Source organism: Eupeodes corollae, chromosome 1 (genome assembly GCF_945859685.1).
Source record: "Eupeodes corollae chromosome 1, idEupCoro1.1, whole genome shotgun sequence".
Classification (NCBI taxonomy): domain Eukaryota; kingdom Metazoa; phylum Arthropoda; class Insecta; order Diptera; family Syrphidae; genus Eupeodes; species Eupeodes corollae.
Window position 1 is genome coordinate 293,037,749 of NC_079147.1, and position 16,326 is coordinate 293,054,074.

General features: G+C 34.6%; 1 protein-coding gene across 1 annotated transcript in view; it reads left to right on the plus strand.

Annotated features, from left to right (window-relative positions):
* LOC129940364 (biogenesis of lysosome-related organelles complex 1 subunit 6) overlaps positions 1-16,326 on the plus strand; it is a 19,357-nt gene continuing 3,031 nt past the window's right edge. The window contains exons 1-4 of the mRNA XM_056048677.1: positions 1-191; positions 316-474; positions 548-632; positions 1,659-1,745. Coding sequence (XP_055904652.1) covers positions 160-191; positions 316-474; positions 548-632; positions 1,659-1,745 — 363 coding nt within the window. The 5' untranslated portion in view covers positions 1-159. The remainder of the gene's footprint in view (positions 192-315; positions 475-547; positions 633-1,658; positions 1,746-16,326) is intronic.

Here is a 16,326-nt window from a genome sequence, read left to right on the forward strand (position 1 = left end):
GTATTTGCTGTCGTCGTCGGCAACAAATTCCAACCGCATCTTTTTTTCAATTAAAATTGTTAGAAATAATTGTTTTATATTTGTGTTTTTTTTTTTCTCTTATTTTAATTATCAAAAAGCAGGTCACACTAAACCCTCAAATAAGATAAGCTCTCAAAAATGTCCGCTATGGATAGTAATAGTAATCAAAGGTAGTAAACAATTTATACTACAACGTCGTCGTCGATTGAATTATTTCAACGATAAGATTTGTTTTTATGATAAGAAAAACTCTTGATTTGGTTTTAGTTAAATTTCAATCTTTCTCTTGTGTAGTCATTACGATGAGTATAGTGCTCCTGCGGACAGAACATCCTCCACGGCAACATTCTCCGATGACACACAATCATTGGCTAGTGTCCAAATGGCAACGGGTTTGCTTCAAATCTATGAACCACCGCTAATAAAGGTTCGAAATCATTTAAAGGAATTGATGTAAGTTATTTGAATATCGATGTCAAGATGATCCAAAAATGTATAACCTACTTTTTTGTTGGTTTGTTTAAAGTGGCAAGCAGAACAAAATCTACATTGATCTCTCTACAGAAAAGTACAGATACGACAATGTAGAGATAGCTGGGCTACAAGAAATGGTAACTATCATTTGTCTTCTATTGTATAGTGTTTTAAATTATATTTATTTAAGAATGACCATTCTTGTTTCGAAATTTCTATTGAAAAACTGTTTCCTTAAGACATGATTCAAAACTGGGACATTAACACTAAATATGTTAGGGTAGTCATAACGAAATCCATAAGAGATGTGAAAACTGTTGTAACTCAGACGAATACTTACATCCCTATTCTGTTATTTATCCAATTGGATATTTCGATTCATTTGAATATTTCACTGGTGGGGAAAATTAACTTAACTTAAGTTGTCCTAAATTAAAGTCTCCTCTTATAATTGTACATCACGTCAGGTTTTTAAAATATACCCCTTTAAAAATGTTAAAGGAAACAAGTGTCCTCAAGGCTAACGTAAGAAACAACTAAGTCCTTTCTGATGATAAGTTATATGATGATTTTACATTTCATTTTAGTTTCGGAAAATTCTCATTAGTTTGAGTCTTCATTTGAATCTATATAACGTTTTTGAGTAATCTTGAATTTAACTTAAAAATAATGTTTTTAGCTTAATTCTTTCTGATTTCTGCTAAAACTTTAACAATACAAAATTATATTTACATTTTCTCATAATTTATAAAAAAAACTTACTATGATACATCCTTGTTTAGACAATGACAGGTTCGTTAGTCTGTAAGTCTTAGCGTTCAGTGTTTCTTTAAGATTTATGTGAGTAATATAAAATTTACCAACTTATGAAGATTTGTGTTGAAAAAAAACTACTTTACAGCCTTAAAAGACATAATATTTGAGTTTTTCAATTTTTAAAAAATAAAACCTCAATAACCTGACGTGATAAAATGGTTTTGGAGTCGGATTCGTATTAATTTAAAGCCTTAAATTTTTATGAAAATCTAATCGTAAATTAACTTTTTTTTTGACAAATTTTGGAATAATAAGATTGATAAAAGTGTTCACATAAAACAAAATACGGTTGTTAGGCATTTATTGAAATAAATATAACTCGCCGTTCTTCCTTTTTATATTTTTAGATGGACACAATGAAAATATACAGAGAAAAACTTATTAAAATGAAGAAGCAAATGCAGTCAATCTATCAAAGAACTAAAGTACTTAAGGTAAGATTTTTGTTTGTACTTGAATTATATCACTTTAAAATACTTTATCTCAGTTCTGCTTGAAACTAGAATTAAAAAAACTAGCAAACATATCGGAATTACTGTTCTTCATAACTAATTAACGTAACATTGTCCTTTACAAGTTACAACCAAGTGATTTAACACTTTACGGGTATAGTTTCTTTCGAGAAATTAATACATTTCCAGTTTTACTTATGTATGTTTACGGCGCCTTGCATAAGTATAACCGCACCTAAAAAAATGTGTTTTATAGAAAACTATAAATAGGAGTGACTCCTTACTATTTTTTTTATTGAGTTGCATCACTGATCAAGCAAATAAAGTAGAAAATTAAGTACCATTATTTCCTCTCCTGGTGTTTTAAAATTAAAAACAGATTTTGATGTGCATATTGCAAAAATATAACCACATTTTTTGTTTGTTTTAAGTTAATTTTTAATAAAAAAACTAATATGCAATTCTTCTCTATTTTCCACCAAGCTGAAATTGAATATTATGGGCATACATTTTGCGGGTTAAAATACCCCAAACATTTTCGATGTGGTTACTTACTTACTTACTTAGGTCCTCGGACCTGTTAAGTCCATTGGGGACCCCTTAAAGGGCATAGGGCATCTACTACGCCTACGCGCCATCGTATACGGTTTCCGAAGATGTGTTTCAGCTCCCTCCAACTCTTGCCTAGTGACGCCTCGACTGTCCTGCTCCATGTGCTTCTCGGTCGTCCAGAACTTATTCTTTCCTGTGTGAGTGGATTTCACTGCATTGCTTGGCCTGCAATACAGTCGTTACCTTTTCGAAGCGTATGTCCAATCCATTGTCAGTTACGTCTTCGTATTATAGATTCTATAGGTTCCTGACCTGTCTTTCTATGAAGGACCTCATTTGAAATAAGATCAGGCCAGAAAATCCTTAGGATGTTACGAAGACATCTATTTACGAGGGTATGCAGCTTTCTTGTTAAGGCTGAAGCGTAACCTTCCAAGTGCTGAACCCATAAAGAAGCACAGATTCGACATTTGTACTAAGCAGTCGTAGCTTTGTTATTAAGCTGATAGAGCTATTCCTCCAAATTTTTGACAGCATACCGAAAGCCGCTTTTACTTTGCCGATGCGGCAGATGACGTCTTGTTGGGTTACACCTTCGATGGAAAATATGCTTCCAAGGTATTGAAAGCTCTCCACTTTTTCCACCGGTCGTCGAGTTCCGGATGGTCAGGTTCCGAGGCTGATAATTTTTGATTTGCGGGAATTAATTTTCAGCCCCACAACTTCTGCTTGTCTCTCCACACTTGTTGTCATTTGATGGAGTTCCATGATCCTATGAGAGAGTAAGCAAACATTCGTCCGCGTAATCCAAGTGCTTTAAATAGGATGTCAAAATCCATTGAATCCCTCCGCTACCTGACAGAGCTGAGCGCAGTACATCGCTTATCACCAACAAAAAAAATATTGGCGAATAATAGCAATTAGGTTTTCTGGGATGCCTCTCCTCCGCAAAGCTAACCAGATATACTCCTTGTTAACGCTATCAAATGCTTTCTCTAAGTCGATGAACAGGAGGTGTAGCGGTAATCGATATTCAACTCACTGTTGAATAATGATCCGCAGGACGTTAATATGATCAATACAGGAGGATCCAAAGCGCAACATTGCTTGTTCGGCATCCAGTGTGGCCTCTGATGCGTTCCCGCATAACTTTTGCTACTATTTTGGCAACGGCAGGTAGAACGCAAATTCCTCTCCAGTTTTCGCACTTTGTAAGATCTCCTTTTTTTGGGAGCTTGACGATCATACCCTTCTTCCAATCATCGGGAAGGCTTTCGGTGGTCCAGGCTTCTTTTATGAGCGGATGAAGCAGTTCGCTTGATAACATTGGCGCTGCTTGTAAAAGCTCTTCGGGAATTCCATCAATTCCTACCGCTTTGTTGTTCTAAAGTTCTTAAGCAACGAACTCATCTTTACTAGGTGGATTCGAGGATTAGTTTCTTCAGGCGCTTCAGAAGGTATCAGCTGCACGTTGTTTGCAAACACTCGGTTTAATACCGAGGAAAAGTGTTCTTTCCACCTTCTGGCTTGCTTATCCACCGAACTTATCACAATACCGTCTTCTTCTTTCACCAGGTGTTGCTTTGAGCTGTGTGTACCGGTCACCTCTTTGGTTATTCTGTAAACGGTCCTTCTGTCGCATCTATTTGCAGCATCTTCTGCTTCTTGCGCCAATGCGTTGATGTAGTTACGCTTGTCGCGGTGCACACTGCGGTGAACCTATCTCTTTTTCATGCGATACGAGGACTCCAGCTCGTTTCTTTCTTCCTCTTGTGCAGCAGTTATTCGAGATCTTAACTGTTTGCGTTCGTTTATCCTTGCCCAAGATTCTTTTGAAAGTCAAGTGTTGTTGCTTCCTTTTTTCATACCGGCTGTTCTGTCAGCACCTAAAATGAAAACATTTTTCACAGCACTCCCATGGTGTTCGATGTCTTCATGTATTGTGCTGCTGATTTTTCTCATTTCGTGTGACAGGTGGTCCCTAGATTGTTGACGGGTCGTTGCAATCTGCAAAACGTGAAGGCCACTTCATCAAATTAATCTTGTTCGATCCGAACCAATTCAGCATTATCTTGCTGGAAGACATGTTCAACTCGACGAAATCGTCTTAAATAATGTACGACATTTTCCTCAAGGACCGAAGTGTAGTCAGAACAATTAATTCTAGTAGAGATAAAAGCAAGTGTAACCTTACCACGCTCGAAGAAGGCCCCCAAACCATAAAGCTGTCAAAGTTCCTCTTGGAAAAAACTTTTCTTCTTTCCTCAAATCGGATGCCAATATCCGCTAAAACCACCAAGATTAAATTTTTTTCATCACTGAAAATAACTTAATAAATAACGGTACTTTATTTTCTTCTCAATTTACTTGATTAGTGATGCAATTCAATAAAAAAAATAGTAAGGGGTCGTTGCTATTTTATGTTTTTTTTTTATAAAACATATTTTTTCAGGTACGGTTATATTATGCAAGGCACTGTATCATGCCAAAGGTCTAGGATCAATCCCTGCTTATGCCATCTTAATATTTATTTTACTTAACCCTAGAAAGATAATCTACGTCTGCGGGACGTATGGCGCGGGGAAAAATTGTTATATCTTTTCAATTATAAGCCGTATTACATTAGTTTTTTATATTTTCTCAGGACTAGGTCAGAGCTTGCATGGTGCATCTTAAAATTCACGCTGAAGATGCATTAGGGCCAGTAATGACTATGTTATACGTCTGGGAGACGTATGATTATCTTTTATGAAACTTTTGTGCACTGAACAAAAGTATATGGGGAAAAAACTTTTTTTCTCAAAAATTACTAAAACTATTTTTTATAGTTAGCTTACCCCTCAATGAACTAATTTACCAAATATTAAGACTCAAAGTCAACTTAAAGGTTTCTTTAAAAAATAAAGAATTTTGTTCGTTCTGTTTTCAAAGGTGGTTCAGATTTTTTATAAATTTTGCTCAAATTTTATTTCTTTTGTACTTAATTATTGATTCACTTTACTTAAAATAACCCAAATAAAATGAATTAAAATACAAAATAATGATGAAAAATCAATTGTCATCTTTAAACGCGCTTAATAAGTGCCATACGTCTCTAAGACGTATGATTATCTTTTTAGGGTTAAATTCTTGAATAAAATAGATTAACTGCTCAATTTTGATGTTGTGATATTTGAATTAAAAAATAATGCCAACAAAGGGTGAGTTCAAAAATGCAACTAGTTGCACAAGACATACCGACAAAATTCATGCAATGCATTTATGAACAGAAAAACTTCTGCAAGAATGCGGCAGATATACAAAAGCAGTTTATAAATGTCATCAAAGTAGGAGCCTTTAAAAAAGTGTGAAAAAAATAATTAAGTTTTTTCTTTGAGTTACGCGGGTTTTGGTTTTAGCGTTTTAACAAAATTCTTTCAAAATGTTCAATAAAAATGTTTTATTAAGACTGATTTTAAATGTTATGAATGGAAAAAATTCATTCATTCATTCATTTTTATGAAGTATAAATATTATATTTCAACTTATTAATAACAAATCATTATATTCGTTGCCAACAATTTAATAATTATTCAATTATTTAACCTACTCATCTTGTTTTGTCATTTTCCTGCAGAGCGACAACAGAAATAAAATGACTGCAGGTTTGATCGCATTTCAGCTGTCAGACTGTTTATTGAACAGAATTACCGACTGCAGTAATGCAGTGCATTTACATTTATGAACGCAGATCTTGCATTATTGCTGCCTTTTTACATTAATGAAAGTACACAAGCTGTTTGATAAATTAGTCTTCGAAAAACGCATACAGTGGAGTCATTCCGTAAAACGATAATCTTTAGACGATACCGTTTCGACGATAGTCTCACTTCACGTAAGACGATAATCGGTGAAGTGATATCGTCAAAACGATAATGTTTGCACGATAGCTAAGTAGGTATCGTCTGCTATTAATTTCCGTTGACAACTAAGCAAATTGAAGGAAAAAAGTTTCGGTGTAGTTTAGTTTTGTTACAAAATGAAAATAAAAGCCCAAAAAAATACAATGAATTCGGTTACGAAGAAAATAAAAAGATGAATGGGACCTTCTATCTTTTCAAACCCATATGTAAGCATTTTGTAATATACAAAACATTAGTAATCTCTCTTAATTGTTTTTAAATAAACAAACCATTGTAGTTTTGGAATTGCAAAAGAGGACTTTATAATGATATTATAAACAATAAATTTGCCAGACGGTTGTCGTTCTACATATGTACATAATGTATATACATTCAATATTAAAATTTGTTGTAACTATTGAAACTTTGGAGAGGAGGGACATTGTTAGGTATATGTATTCAACAGGCACTAATCAAAATTAGTTTTGGAAACAAAAAATATTTTTGAAGCCAAGTTATATTCCCTGTGGATAAAATAAAGTCTTCACTTCTTTCCCTTGGACAAAATTGTCTTTATTACTGCAGCTGATTTATAAAAATATTAGACATTGGACAAACATTTTGATATTATAGTTTTTTCTTCGGCGGCAACAAATGAAAACACAAAAAGTGACAATAACAATAAACATCACAAGATAGGTGGGATGTTTATTAACAATACATTTTTTTGCTAATTTTCAAAATTTCTCATAGAGAAAAACCAAGTTTAATAGCATTTTCAAGCTATTGAACAAGCATTATCTTTCGTTGAGTTCATTTTGACATTTCAGTCATAGTATAATATACTCAACGAACTTATACTGAAAACGATTGAACGAGACGATAGTAATAAAGTTACGTGAATCAAATTATTGACGATATCGTTAATGGTGGCATTGACAAAGCTAGTGGCCACGTAGTGAAGGGATTCTGATTGGCTAAATCTAACTACAAAAGTAGTTGAAATTTCCTCTCCGTTTTGACGTTTCACAATCAGCTGCTCGGTAAAGTAACACGAATTCAAAATGAAATAAATTGTTCAATATTTAAATACATACATTATACATACTTAAATTTGATTTTATTGAATTTAAAAACACAAAAGATAAGTTAAAGTTATGAAATCAAAAATGTTTCTTATTTTATATATTTGCATTTGATAATAATATGACGGTTCCAGATTGACAAGCTTTGTAGTGTAGTTTTGCATCCACAAAGCTAGTTGAATTTTGACTACGTAGCCACTAGTTTGTGAATGCGACTAATGATAATCGTTTTCACGATTATCGTTTCAGAAATTACGGAATGACTCCCCAGGTTTCATATTTGTTCGGTTTTCTTTTTTTGGAAAAATGTCCTGTTACCTATGTACTTCTCTTTTCTTTAAATTTGTTTACTTGTGAATTTATTAAGCTTATCATTCACCTTCCAATATTCAATTTTAACATACATTATAAATAAAATGCTTTCATTAATCAAGTTTTTGGGGCGACTTTCCATTACCGCAGCACAAATTTCCTTCTGATTTTTTTTTTACAGTTAGGTAGGGGTCTCAATAGAACATGTTTTACATATTAGGGCGAAGAAACAACTTTAAGTCGTAAAAAAAAATATTTTCTTTTTCGGGCTTAACCCTCCTTTTTTTGTATTGCATTTTTTAGCCTAAAACAAGGTTTTTTTAATTGATAGCACGGCCGGCGTACTAACAGCTAGGTATGTATTAGGGGCCATGCTTCCCCCCTGCAACCCCCCTGCTTGGGGTCACTATAGGATTTGGGGTGGGTGCGAGTTTGGGTATATGCAAAGTACTTTTTCATTTGAGCACTAAAATAAAAGAAATTACCAAGAAAAAAAAACAAGTATGGCAACACTGAACAAAAAACAGGGAAGAAATGTCAAAATCAACCATTTTTGAGTGTTTTGTATGGAAAAAAGTGAACTTTAAAAATTAATTAAAAATAGGAATAAATGTTTCTTCGCTCTAAAATTGCTATAGTTATTATTTATTTGCACATATCTATCGAATAAAAAAAACGCGAGTCGAAATTCGTGCTGCGGTAATGGAAAGTTGAGCCAAGTTTTTTTAAAGTATTTGAAGTTAAAGTCTAAAAAATAGTGATCAATTTTTAGTAACGTAACGTAAGTTCATTAATGTAAAAATGTAGCAGTAATGCAAGATTTGCGTTTATAAATGTAAATACACATGCATTGCATTACTGCAGTCGGTAATTCTTAAAAAAAAAACAGTCTGACACCTGAAATGCCATCAAACCTGCAATCATTTTATTTCTGTTGCCGCTCTGTAGGAAATGGTCGCATTAACAAAGCTAGTGGCTATGTAGTCAAAATTCAACTAGCTTTGTGAATGTAAAACTACACTACAATGCTAGTCAATCTGGAACTGTCATATTATTGAAAAATGCAAACACATAGGTAAATGAAATAAAAGCATTTTTGAATTGATAACTTTAACTTCTCTTTCGTGTTTTTAAATTCAATAAAATCAAATTTAAGACACAATTTTAATGATTTATATTAGTTTTTAAATACTGAAAGATTTATTTCATTTTGAATTCGTGTGGTTTACCGAGCAGCTGATTGTGAAACGTCAAAATCATTCTGCACTAACTTTGAAGCCAAATTTTGTATACTACGTATGAGGGGAAATTTCAACTATTTTTGTAGTTGGATTTAGCCAATCAAAATCCTTGGACTACGTAGCTTTGTGAAATCGACCAATGTCAGATAAGATAAGTAGGTAAAATAATTGAATATTCATTAAATTGTTGGCAACAAATATAATGATTTTTTTAATAAGTTGAAATATAATATTTATACTTCAAAAAAATTAATGAATGGATGAAAACACTTTTATTGGACATTTTGAGAGAATTTTGGCACTAAAACAAAACCCGCGTAACTCAAAGAAAATCCTTCATTATTTTTGTCACACTTTTTAATAGGCGCCTATTTTTACCCTGGATACAAGAGGACATCAAGGAATCGAATCGAATTGAGATTTCGATCCAGGTATATGGTGGCACTGAAAAACTTCACACACCAATAACTCGATTCGCCGATTCAGGTTTACAAACAAATTTTCGATTCGATTCACCTATTTCAGTGCGATTGGAACGAGTAATCCTATTTCGATCCGATCCATGTGTATACGGCGCTAAATTCTGATTCAATTCGGATTCAATTCTCCTTGTAAACGCGGTACTTATTCAATTCTCCTTGTAACGCGGTATTTGATGCATTCTTGCAGAAGTTTTTCTGTTCATAAATGCAGTGCATGAAATTTTTTCGGCATAGCTTGTGCAACTAATTGCATTTTTGAACTCACCCACACTGTGTTGTTTAAACAGCTTTTTAAGTAGTTTCTTAAAAATGTATTTTAGCCTAATTGTATCCCATTCTTGCTGCAACCTTCTTCCCCATCTAAAGTCCAGCTCTCCCACAAATTTTCTATGGGGCTTAGATTTGTAGATATTCTAAATTTATTGACTCAACTATACAGCAGTAGTTCCAATAAAATGAAGGGTTTATGTTTGGGTTATTTATTGATCAAATTTGCAAGATCACGAAATTCCAAAGAATGTTCTGTGCTTATGATCTGATTTATTTTTAAATACCGAAGGACATACTTACTTACTTAAGGTGGCGCTTCAGTCCTGTGTGAACTAGGGCCTCACCCAACAAACTTCTCCATCTAGCTCGGTCCCTAGCTAGATGTCTCCAGTTTCGCGCTCCAAGTTGGGTGAGGTCACCTTCTACTTGTGCGCGCCACCTGATCCGCGGTCTTCCTCTACTGCGCTGTCCTGTGGGTGCGGATTCGAAGACCGAAGGACACCTGATTTAAATATACTTTGCTTTTCTTAAAAATAGTTTATATGAACCTTGAACCTTGAATTGATCCAGATCGTTTGAATATTAGATAAGTTATATTATTTCTTCACCACTGGGAATTGTTTATTATAAAAACTTTATAGTTTTCTTTTTTTTTTGTTTAATTTTATTTTTACTAATTTAATATTAAATTAAAATGTGAACTAAATGCTTGGATATAGGGAAAAAAGTCTTAAGTCAAAAAATTGCATTTAAGGTTATGATTAGCTTTAACGGTTTTTTTTTCTCTAACGGATTTTGTTACCTAACTACTCAAGTCTACAAAACTATCGTATTGATTAAATCTTTAAACAATAAATCAGAATATTAATTTCTTTAGCTCATTTAAGTCTTTGATTCCACTTTCTGACTTATGTAAGTCTTTTTTTCCTAACGTCGAAGAATTGTAGTCACTAAAATACTTTAGTCCTAAGAACCATGTAAAGCTCTTGTTTTCCACGAGCTGTGGCGCCAACAAATTATTATTATCTACTGTTAAAAGTTTAAACCATATTCAAAAATAAGTGGAGTGTTTAATAACAAACAAATAAAGCACTTTTAAGAAAAAATGTCAAAAAGGCAAAGTTAGATCTAGTTAAACAAAAGAAATCATTAAAATTGTTAAATGTCGAAGAGAACCCATGGTTTTCTTCTAGAGTGATAAATTTGGGACACCCTGTACAAATTGTTTGCAATCATAAAACAATTTCTCCATCGCAATATAAGATCTTTAAATACTCGATTAATTGTTTAATTATCTAGATAACTCTAAGAGCGTTGTTAAATTATTATTATTCTGTTTTAATTTGTTACCATGTATTTTTTAAATGCCACAAAGTGATAAAGTAGCAGTTTGTAAATTTAGTCGCTTTATTATAGAATTGTTTAGATAATCTAAATGATAAGAATCGAGTATTTAGTTTGTAAGTATGTACAATATGACTAAGATAAGTTAATGGAATAATTACGATTTTAGAATTGCTTTGGTTTACAACAACGTTAACTTAAATATTTACTTACTTCGCGATGAGGGAGTGGATACTTCTTTCGTCAGTTTTAAGTATTTCAGTATTTAAACTTTCAGACTTTCTACTTTTAACACATAAGAAAGCAATCATACTTTAAATTTTCTGATTACACTGGTCGGAAAAATGTTTGTCCTGGCAATTAAATTTTTCTACCACTTCAGGTTTATGAAATATTATTTCTTAAAATTCGAAAAAAAAGCGAACATAAAAAAAATAAGTAAATGTTCTAAGAAAATGAAAGAATGATTTGATTCTAATTAACGTCTTATGGACGTTCCGGTATGAATTGACAAATTATACAAAAAAAATGCAAACATTACCTCAAAGATAATCAAAAAATACGGAATGATGAAAACTCGCATTTAGCTTAAAGCACTTTTTAGTATTTGATCTAGGTAGGTAGGTAGGTAGAAATGGCGATCTCAAGGCAACCTAGCCTGAGATCCAATTAGCGCTGTAGTGCGCCGTTTTGATACCAAAAACTCGTTCGACCTTTGATTGAAAGGGATAGATTGATAGAGAAGCTTCATAGCGATTATGTTAGAGCCATTTTGTCGCATTGAGAAAAAAGATTAGGTCTCTAATCTTTGTCTCAGATAGCTCATCAAGTTCGTGAAACGAATGCTTTTCCAAAGTATTTCATTCTAGTGTTTGCCAAAGCAGGACATTTGCAGAGGAAATGGATTATCGGTTCACTTTCTCTTTGGTCACTTCAGCTACGGCAAAAGGTGTTGTAAGAGATAACCAACTTCTCTGCATGAACTCTTATAGGCCAATGTCCGGTACAAACCGAAACAATCCTGGCTATGTCTTGCCTTGGCCTGCATAAAAGAGCGTTTGTACGGGTTTTGTTATAGGTGGACCATATCTTCCTAGATATAATGCAGTTGGGTAAATTTCTCCACCTTCGGTTTGATTCAGTTTGGTAGATAGAAAAGATTTTACCCTTCATACCACCAAGAGGAATGTTAACCATTTCCGCAAGTGAGCTATGAAGGGCCGATCCTTGCCTGGCTAGCTCGTCAGCCCGTTTATTTCCCACGATACCACTATGGCCCGGAACCCAGATCAGGGTGACACCAAGGTTAATATTTAGGCTCGCAAGCTCATCGCGACATTGCTGGACCAATTTAGATGAGGATATGGCCGAGTTAATGGCTTTGACAGCTGCCTGACTTTCTGTAAAGATAGCCGCATTTCGGTTTTGGTTTGGGTTTTGTTTAAGTATCTTACATGCCTTTCTTATTGCCAGCAGTTCAGCCTGAAAAACGCCAGCAAAGTCAGGAAGCCTAAGAGATTTGGCTACATTTAGGGACTCAGAAAAGATCCCAGAACCAACTCCGCACTCCATCTTTGAGCCGTCAGTAAAGATGGTTGTGTCGAAACCTATCGACACGATGTCATCCTCCCAATCTTCTCTGGATGGGAAAACCCTTACTAAGGCTCAAAGTAAGAGTGCAGTAGTCAGTGTCTACCGAAATAATATCTGAGGGAATCAATTTCGTAGTGTTGCTGTGACCATAAGGTTTTGACAACCAGCTGTTTAATTCCTTCAGCCTAATAGCGCTGCAGGAAACTATGTATTTAATAAAAAGGTCGATTGGTAGAAGATCCAAAATAACGTTTAAGGCGTCCGTTGGGCAGGTACGCATGGCCCCTGTGGTGCCCACGCAAGCTGTTCTCTGAACCTTCTTTAGCTTATTAATGTTATAGGCTTTGCTAAGAGCAGGCCACCACCCAATCGAACCATATGTTAAGATAGGGCGTACTACGGCTGTGTACGTCTATAAAATCATCTTCGACTGAAGTCCCCACTTTTTGCCGAAAGTTTTGCTGCAGGCGTAGAAGGCAACACAGGCCTTCTTAACCCGTACTTAGATATTTAATTTCCAGTTTAGTTTAGGGTCGAGTATAACTCCCAAACATTTTGCACTGCAAGACAATGATAGGATTTGACCGTTGAGTCGAGGTAGCAGGAAGGGCGGTACTTTACTTTTGGTGGTAAAGAGCAACAGTTCAGTTTTACTTTGGTTAACTCCTAGTCCACAACTAGTGGCCTAGTTGCTAACTTTCTTCAAAGCTGACTCCGTGATTTAGTATTTGATCTACAAGTCCCTGTTTTTTTGACATTCCTTACTCTCTTTGGCATACTTTCAAACAAGTTTTCGATATGAACATGTTTAATATTATGAAAATTACTTCAGGACTTGCTTCAGATGTCTTTTGAGAATAGCCTACAAAAATGTTATCGGGTTCAGATCCGAACTTTATGCCGTTGCATTGGTTTGAAAATGCATAAACTGTTCTCCAATCCAGCTCTGGATATATCCTTGATGTATATTTCGAATCACCGTCTGGTTCGCTGTCATGCGATTTTTTTAACATCGTGCTTGAAAGAATAGTGCAGAGCTCACACGTCAACACTAGAGGCACTATCTTTCAAAAGTCTGTCCAATTACTGGCATATGCTGATGACATTGACATAATCGGAAGAACTCAGCGTGATGTCAATGGGGCTTTTGTGAGTATTGAGGCAGAGGCGGCAAAAATGGGTTTAACGGTTAATGAGGGCAAAACAAAGTACATGCTGTCGTCTAGAAAGGACATACAACACCGACGTTTTGGTCAAAACGTCACAATCGACAGACGTACCTTTGAGGTAGTCAAGGACTTCGTCTACCTAGGCTCCGCTGTAAACGCAGAAAACAACACCAGCGCTGAGATCAAACGCAGAATAACTCTTGCTAACCGCTGTTTCTTTGGACTAAGAAAGCAATTGAGTGGTAATGTCCTCTCTCGAGGGACCAAAGTGTTGCTATATAAGACCCTTATCATCCCCGTCCTGCTATACGGTGCAGAAGCATGGACCATGACAAAAGCGGATGAAAGCACCTTGGGTCGCTTCGAGAGAAAAGTTCTTCGTGTGATCTACGGTCCCGTATGCATCGAAGGGGAGTGGAGGAGAAGATGGAACGACGAACTGTACGGGCTTTACAGCGACGTAGACTTAGCAAGAAGAGTAAAAGTCCAACGACTAAGATGGCTGGTTCACGTAGAGCGCATGGAAACCAATGCTCCGGCCCGGAAAGTCTTCGAATCCGCACCCACAGGACAGCGCAGTAGAGGAAGACCGCGGATCAGGTAGCGCGCACAAGTGGAAGGTGACCTCACCCAACTTGGAGCGCGAAACTGGAGACATCTAGCTAGGGACCGAGCTAGATGGAGAAGTTTGTTGGGTGAGGCCCTAGTTCACACAGGACTGTAGCGCCACCTTAAGTAAGTAAGTAAGTCTGGTTCAAAAATTATCTCTTTAGTGAGATAATTATAACCCAGAATAGAATGATTTAGTCTTATTTTCCTTATTCCTTCGTTTCGATCAGTTCTAGAGCGGAACAAGGTTCACCATTTGGAGCAAGCAGCGTCACACCAACCTTTATTATTGAAGGGCTCTTCCAGGGGTCCGTTCACTAACGATTAATAATAATTTGGCTGCTGATTCTGGTGTTTTGCAGTCTTATTTTTATATTAATTGTTTCATAACACATGCTTCACCATCAGAAAGCCTTCTCAAACGTCCCGTTCGATTGCTTTGTTATTTTCCGACAGTACGTTCGCAGATTTTCAACCTCTCAGCAATTTTTCTTAAAGATTGTCCTTGTTGAAGTAAAGAAATTATGTTAGTTTCTAATTCAGTGGAAATTTGTTTGGTTTTTGGTTTTTGTATTTTGTTTTTCTTTAAAATTGTGAATATTTATTTTTTTAAACAAATAAAAAGACACGAGACTTTAAAAATGATAAAATGATGACGCCGAAATTTTGATATACAAAATTGAAAAATAAAAACAAATTGACAACTTGCAAATTTGACTAAATAACCGTCAAGATGCATTTTTGAACAGTTACCTTTGGTAAAAGTTTTAGTGTTCTTCTCATAAGAGTTCAATAAATACCGCTATACATAATAATAATAAAGAGAAATAATAATTGTGTTTAATTTTATTTCATTTTTCTAAAACATGTGTCAATTTTTGTTCGATTTTTGAGGCTTTCCTAATTTATGAAGTAGTTTTTTTCATGAATGAAATTCATTATGGTTTTTCAAATCTATATTCCCTATCATTAATATTTAGTTTCAATTTTTGAAAAATCTTCATAAGTTCTTACATAAATCTTAAAGAAACGCTCAACCAATGCTCGACAGAAAAAGTCAAAACGTTTAGATACATTTCTTTTTCCTTTTTAGTCAGTGTCTTATTTATTTTAATACATTTTTGAAATGTATTAAAAGAATATCAAAGTATAAGCGTATCGGTATCCCGTTTTTAAAAAAATTCCGAAGAAAAGTTTTAAAATCCCGGCTTCCAAAATACTGATTTTTGTATAATCCCGTCTTAAAAAATCCTGATCGTTCAAAATCCCGTCAAATACCGACAATTACGCTCTTTTTTACAAAATACGTGCAATAAACTAAATAAAAGTAAAAGGTTTGAATGCTAAACTAGGAAGCGTATCAGAATCCCGCCTTTTAAAATTCGAGTCACACTGGGTTTTTTGCGTCGTATAGCCTACAGCAGTGTTTTTCAACCTTTAACATGAAACGGACCCTTTAGCACGAGGAAATATTTAGCGACATTTCTTTTTCAGTACCGTCGAACTTCGATAACTCGAATTTTGTTTACTTAAAATAATGTGGTCTTAAGAGATTTTCTTTCATACATTTTAACTTTGACATTTCAAACTTTATTGCTTGTTTATCTTGAATATAAGTCTTTAAGGGCGGGATGAAAATGTCATCACTGCTAAAGACAAAATCCATGACTTTACAATCAAAATTGAATTTTGGTCATCATCTCTTAACTCATTCTCTCCCATTGTACTTTTTTAAGTACAGTAAAATGAACTAAGTTGATGGAGCCATAAAATTATGGCAATACTGAAAAATGAAACGTTTGACATTTATTCAATAAATTTAAATTTTTCCACATAGTTTTTTCTTACAAAAAACGAAGTAGGCTTATTTGAAACTGTCTTTTTGTGCATGACATATTATATTTCTACTCGTGTTGTTAGTTGCAAAAACATAAGTGCTCATAAAACTCGTAAAAATCCAAATATTTCGATTTCCTTCCAAATAATCATCAAAAGAAATAAAGATAACGTTTAGAAAATTGTAAT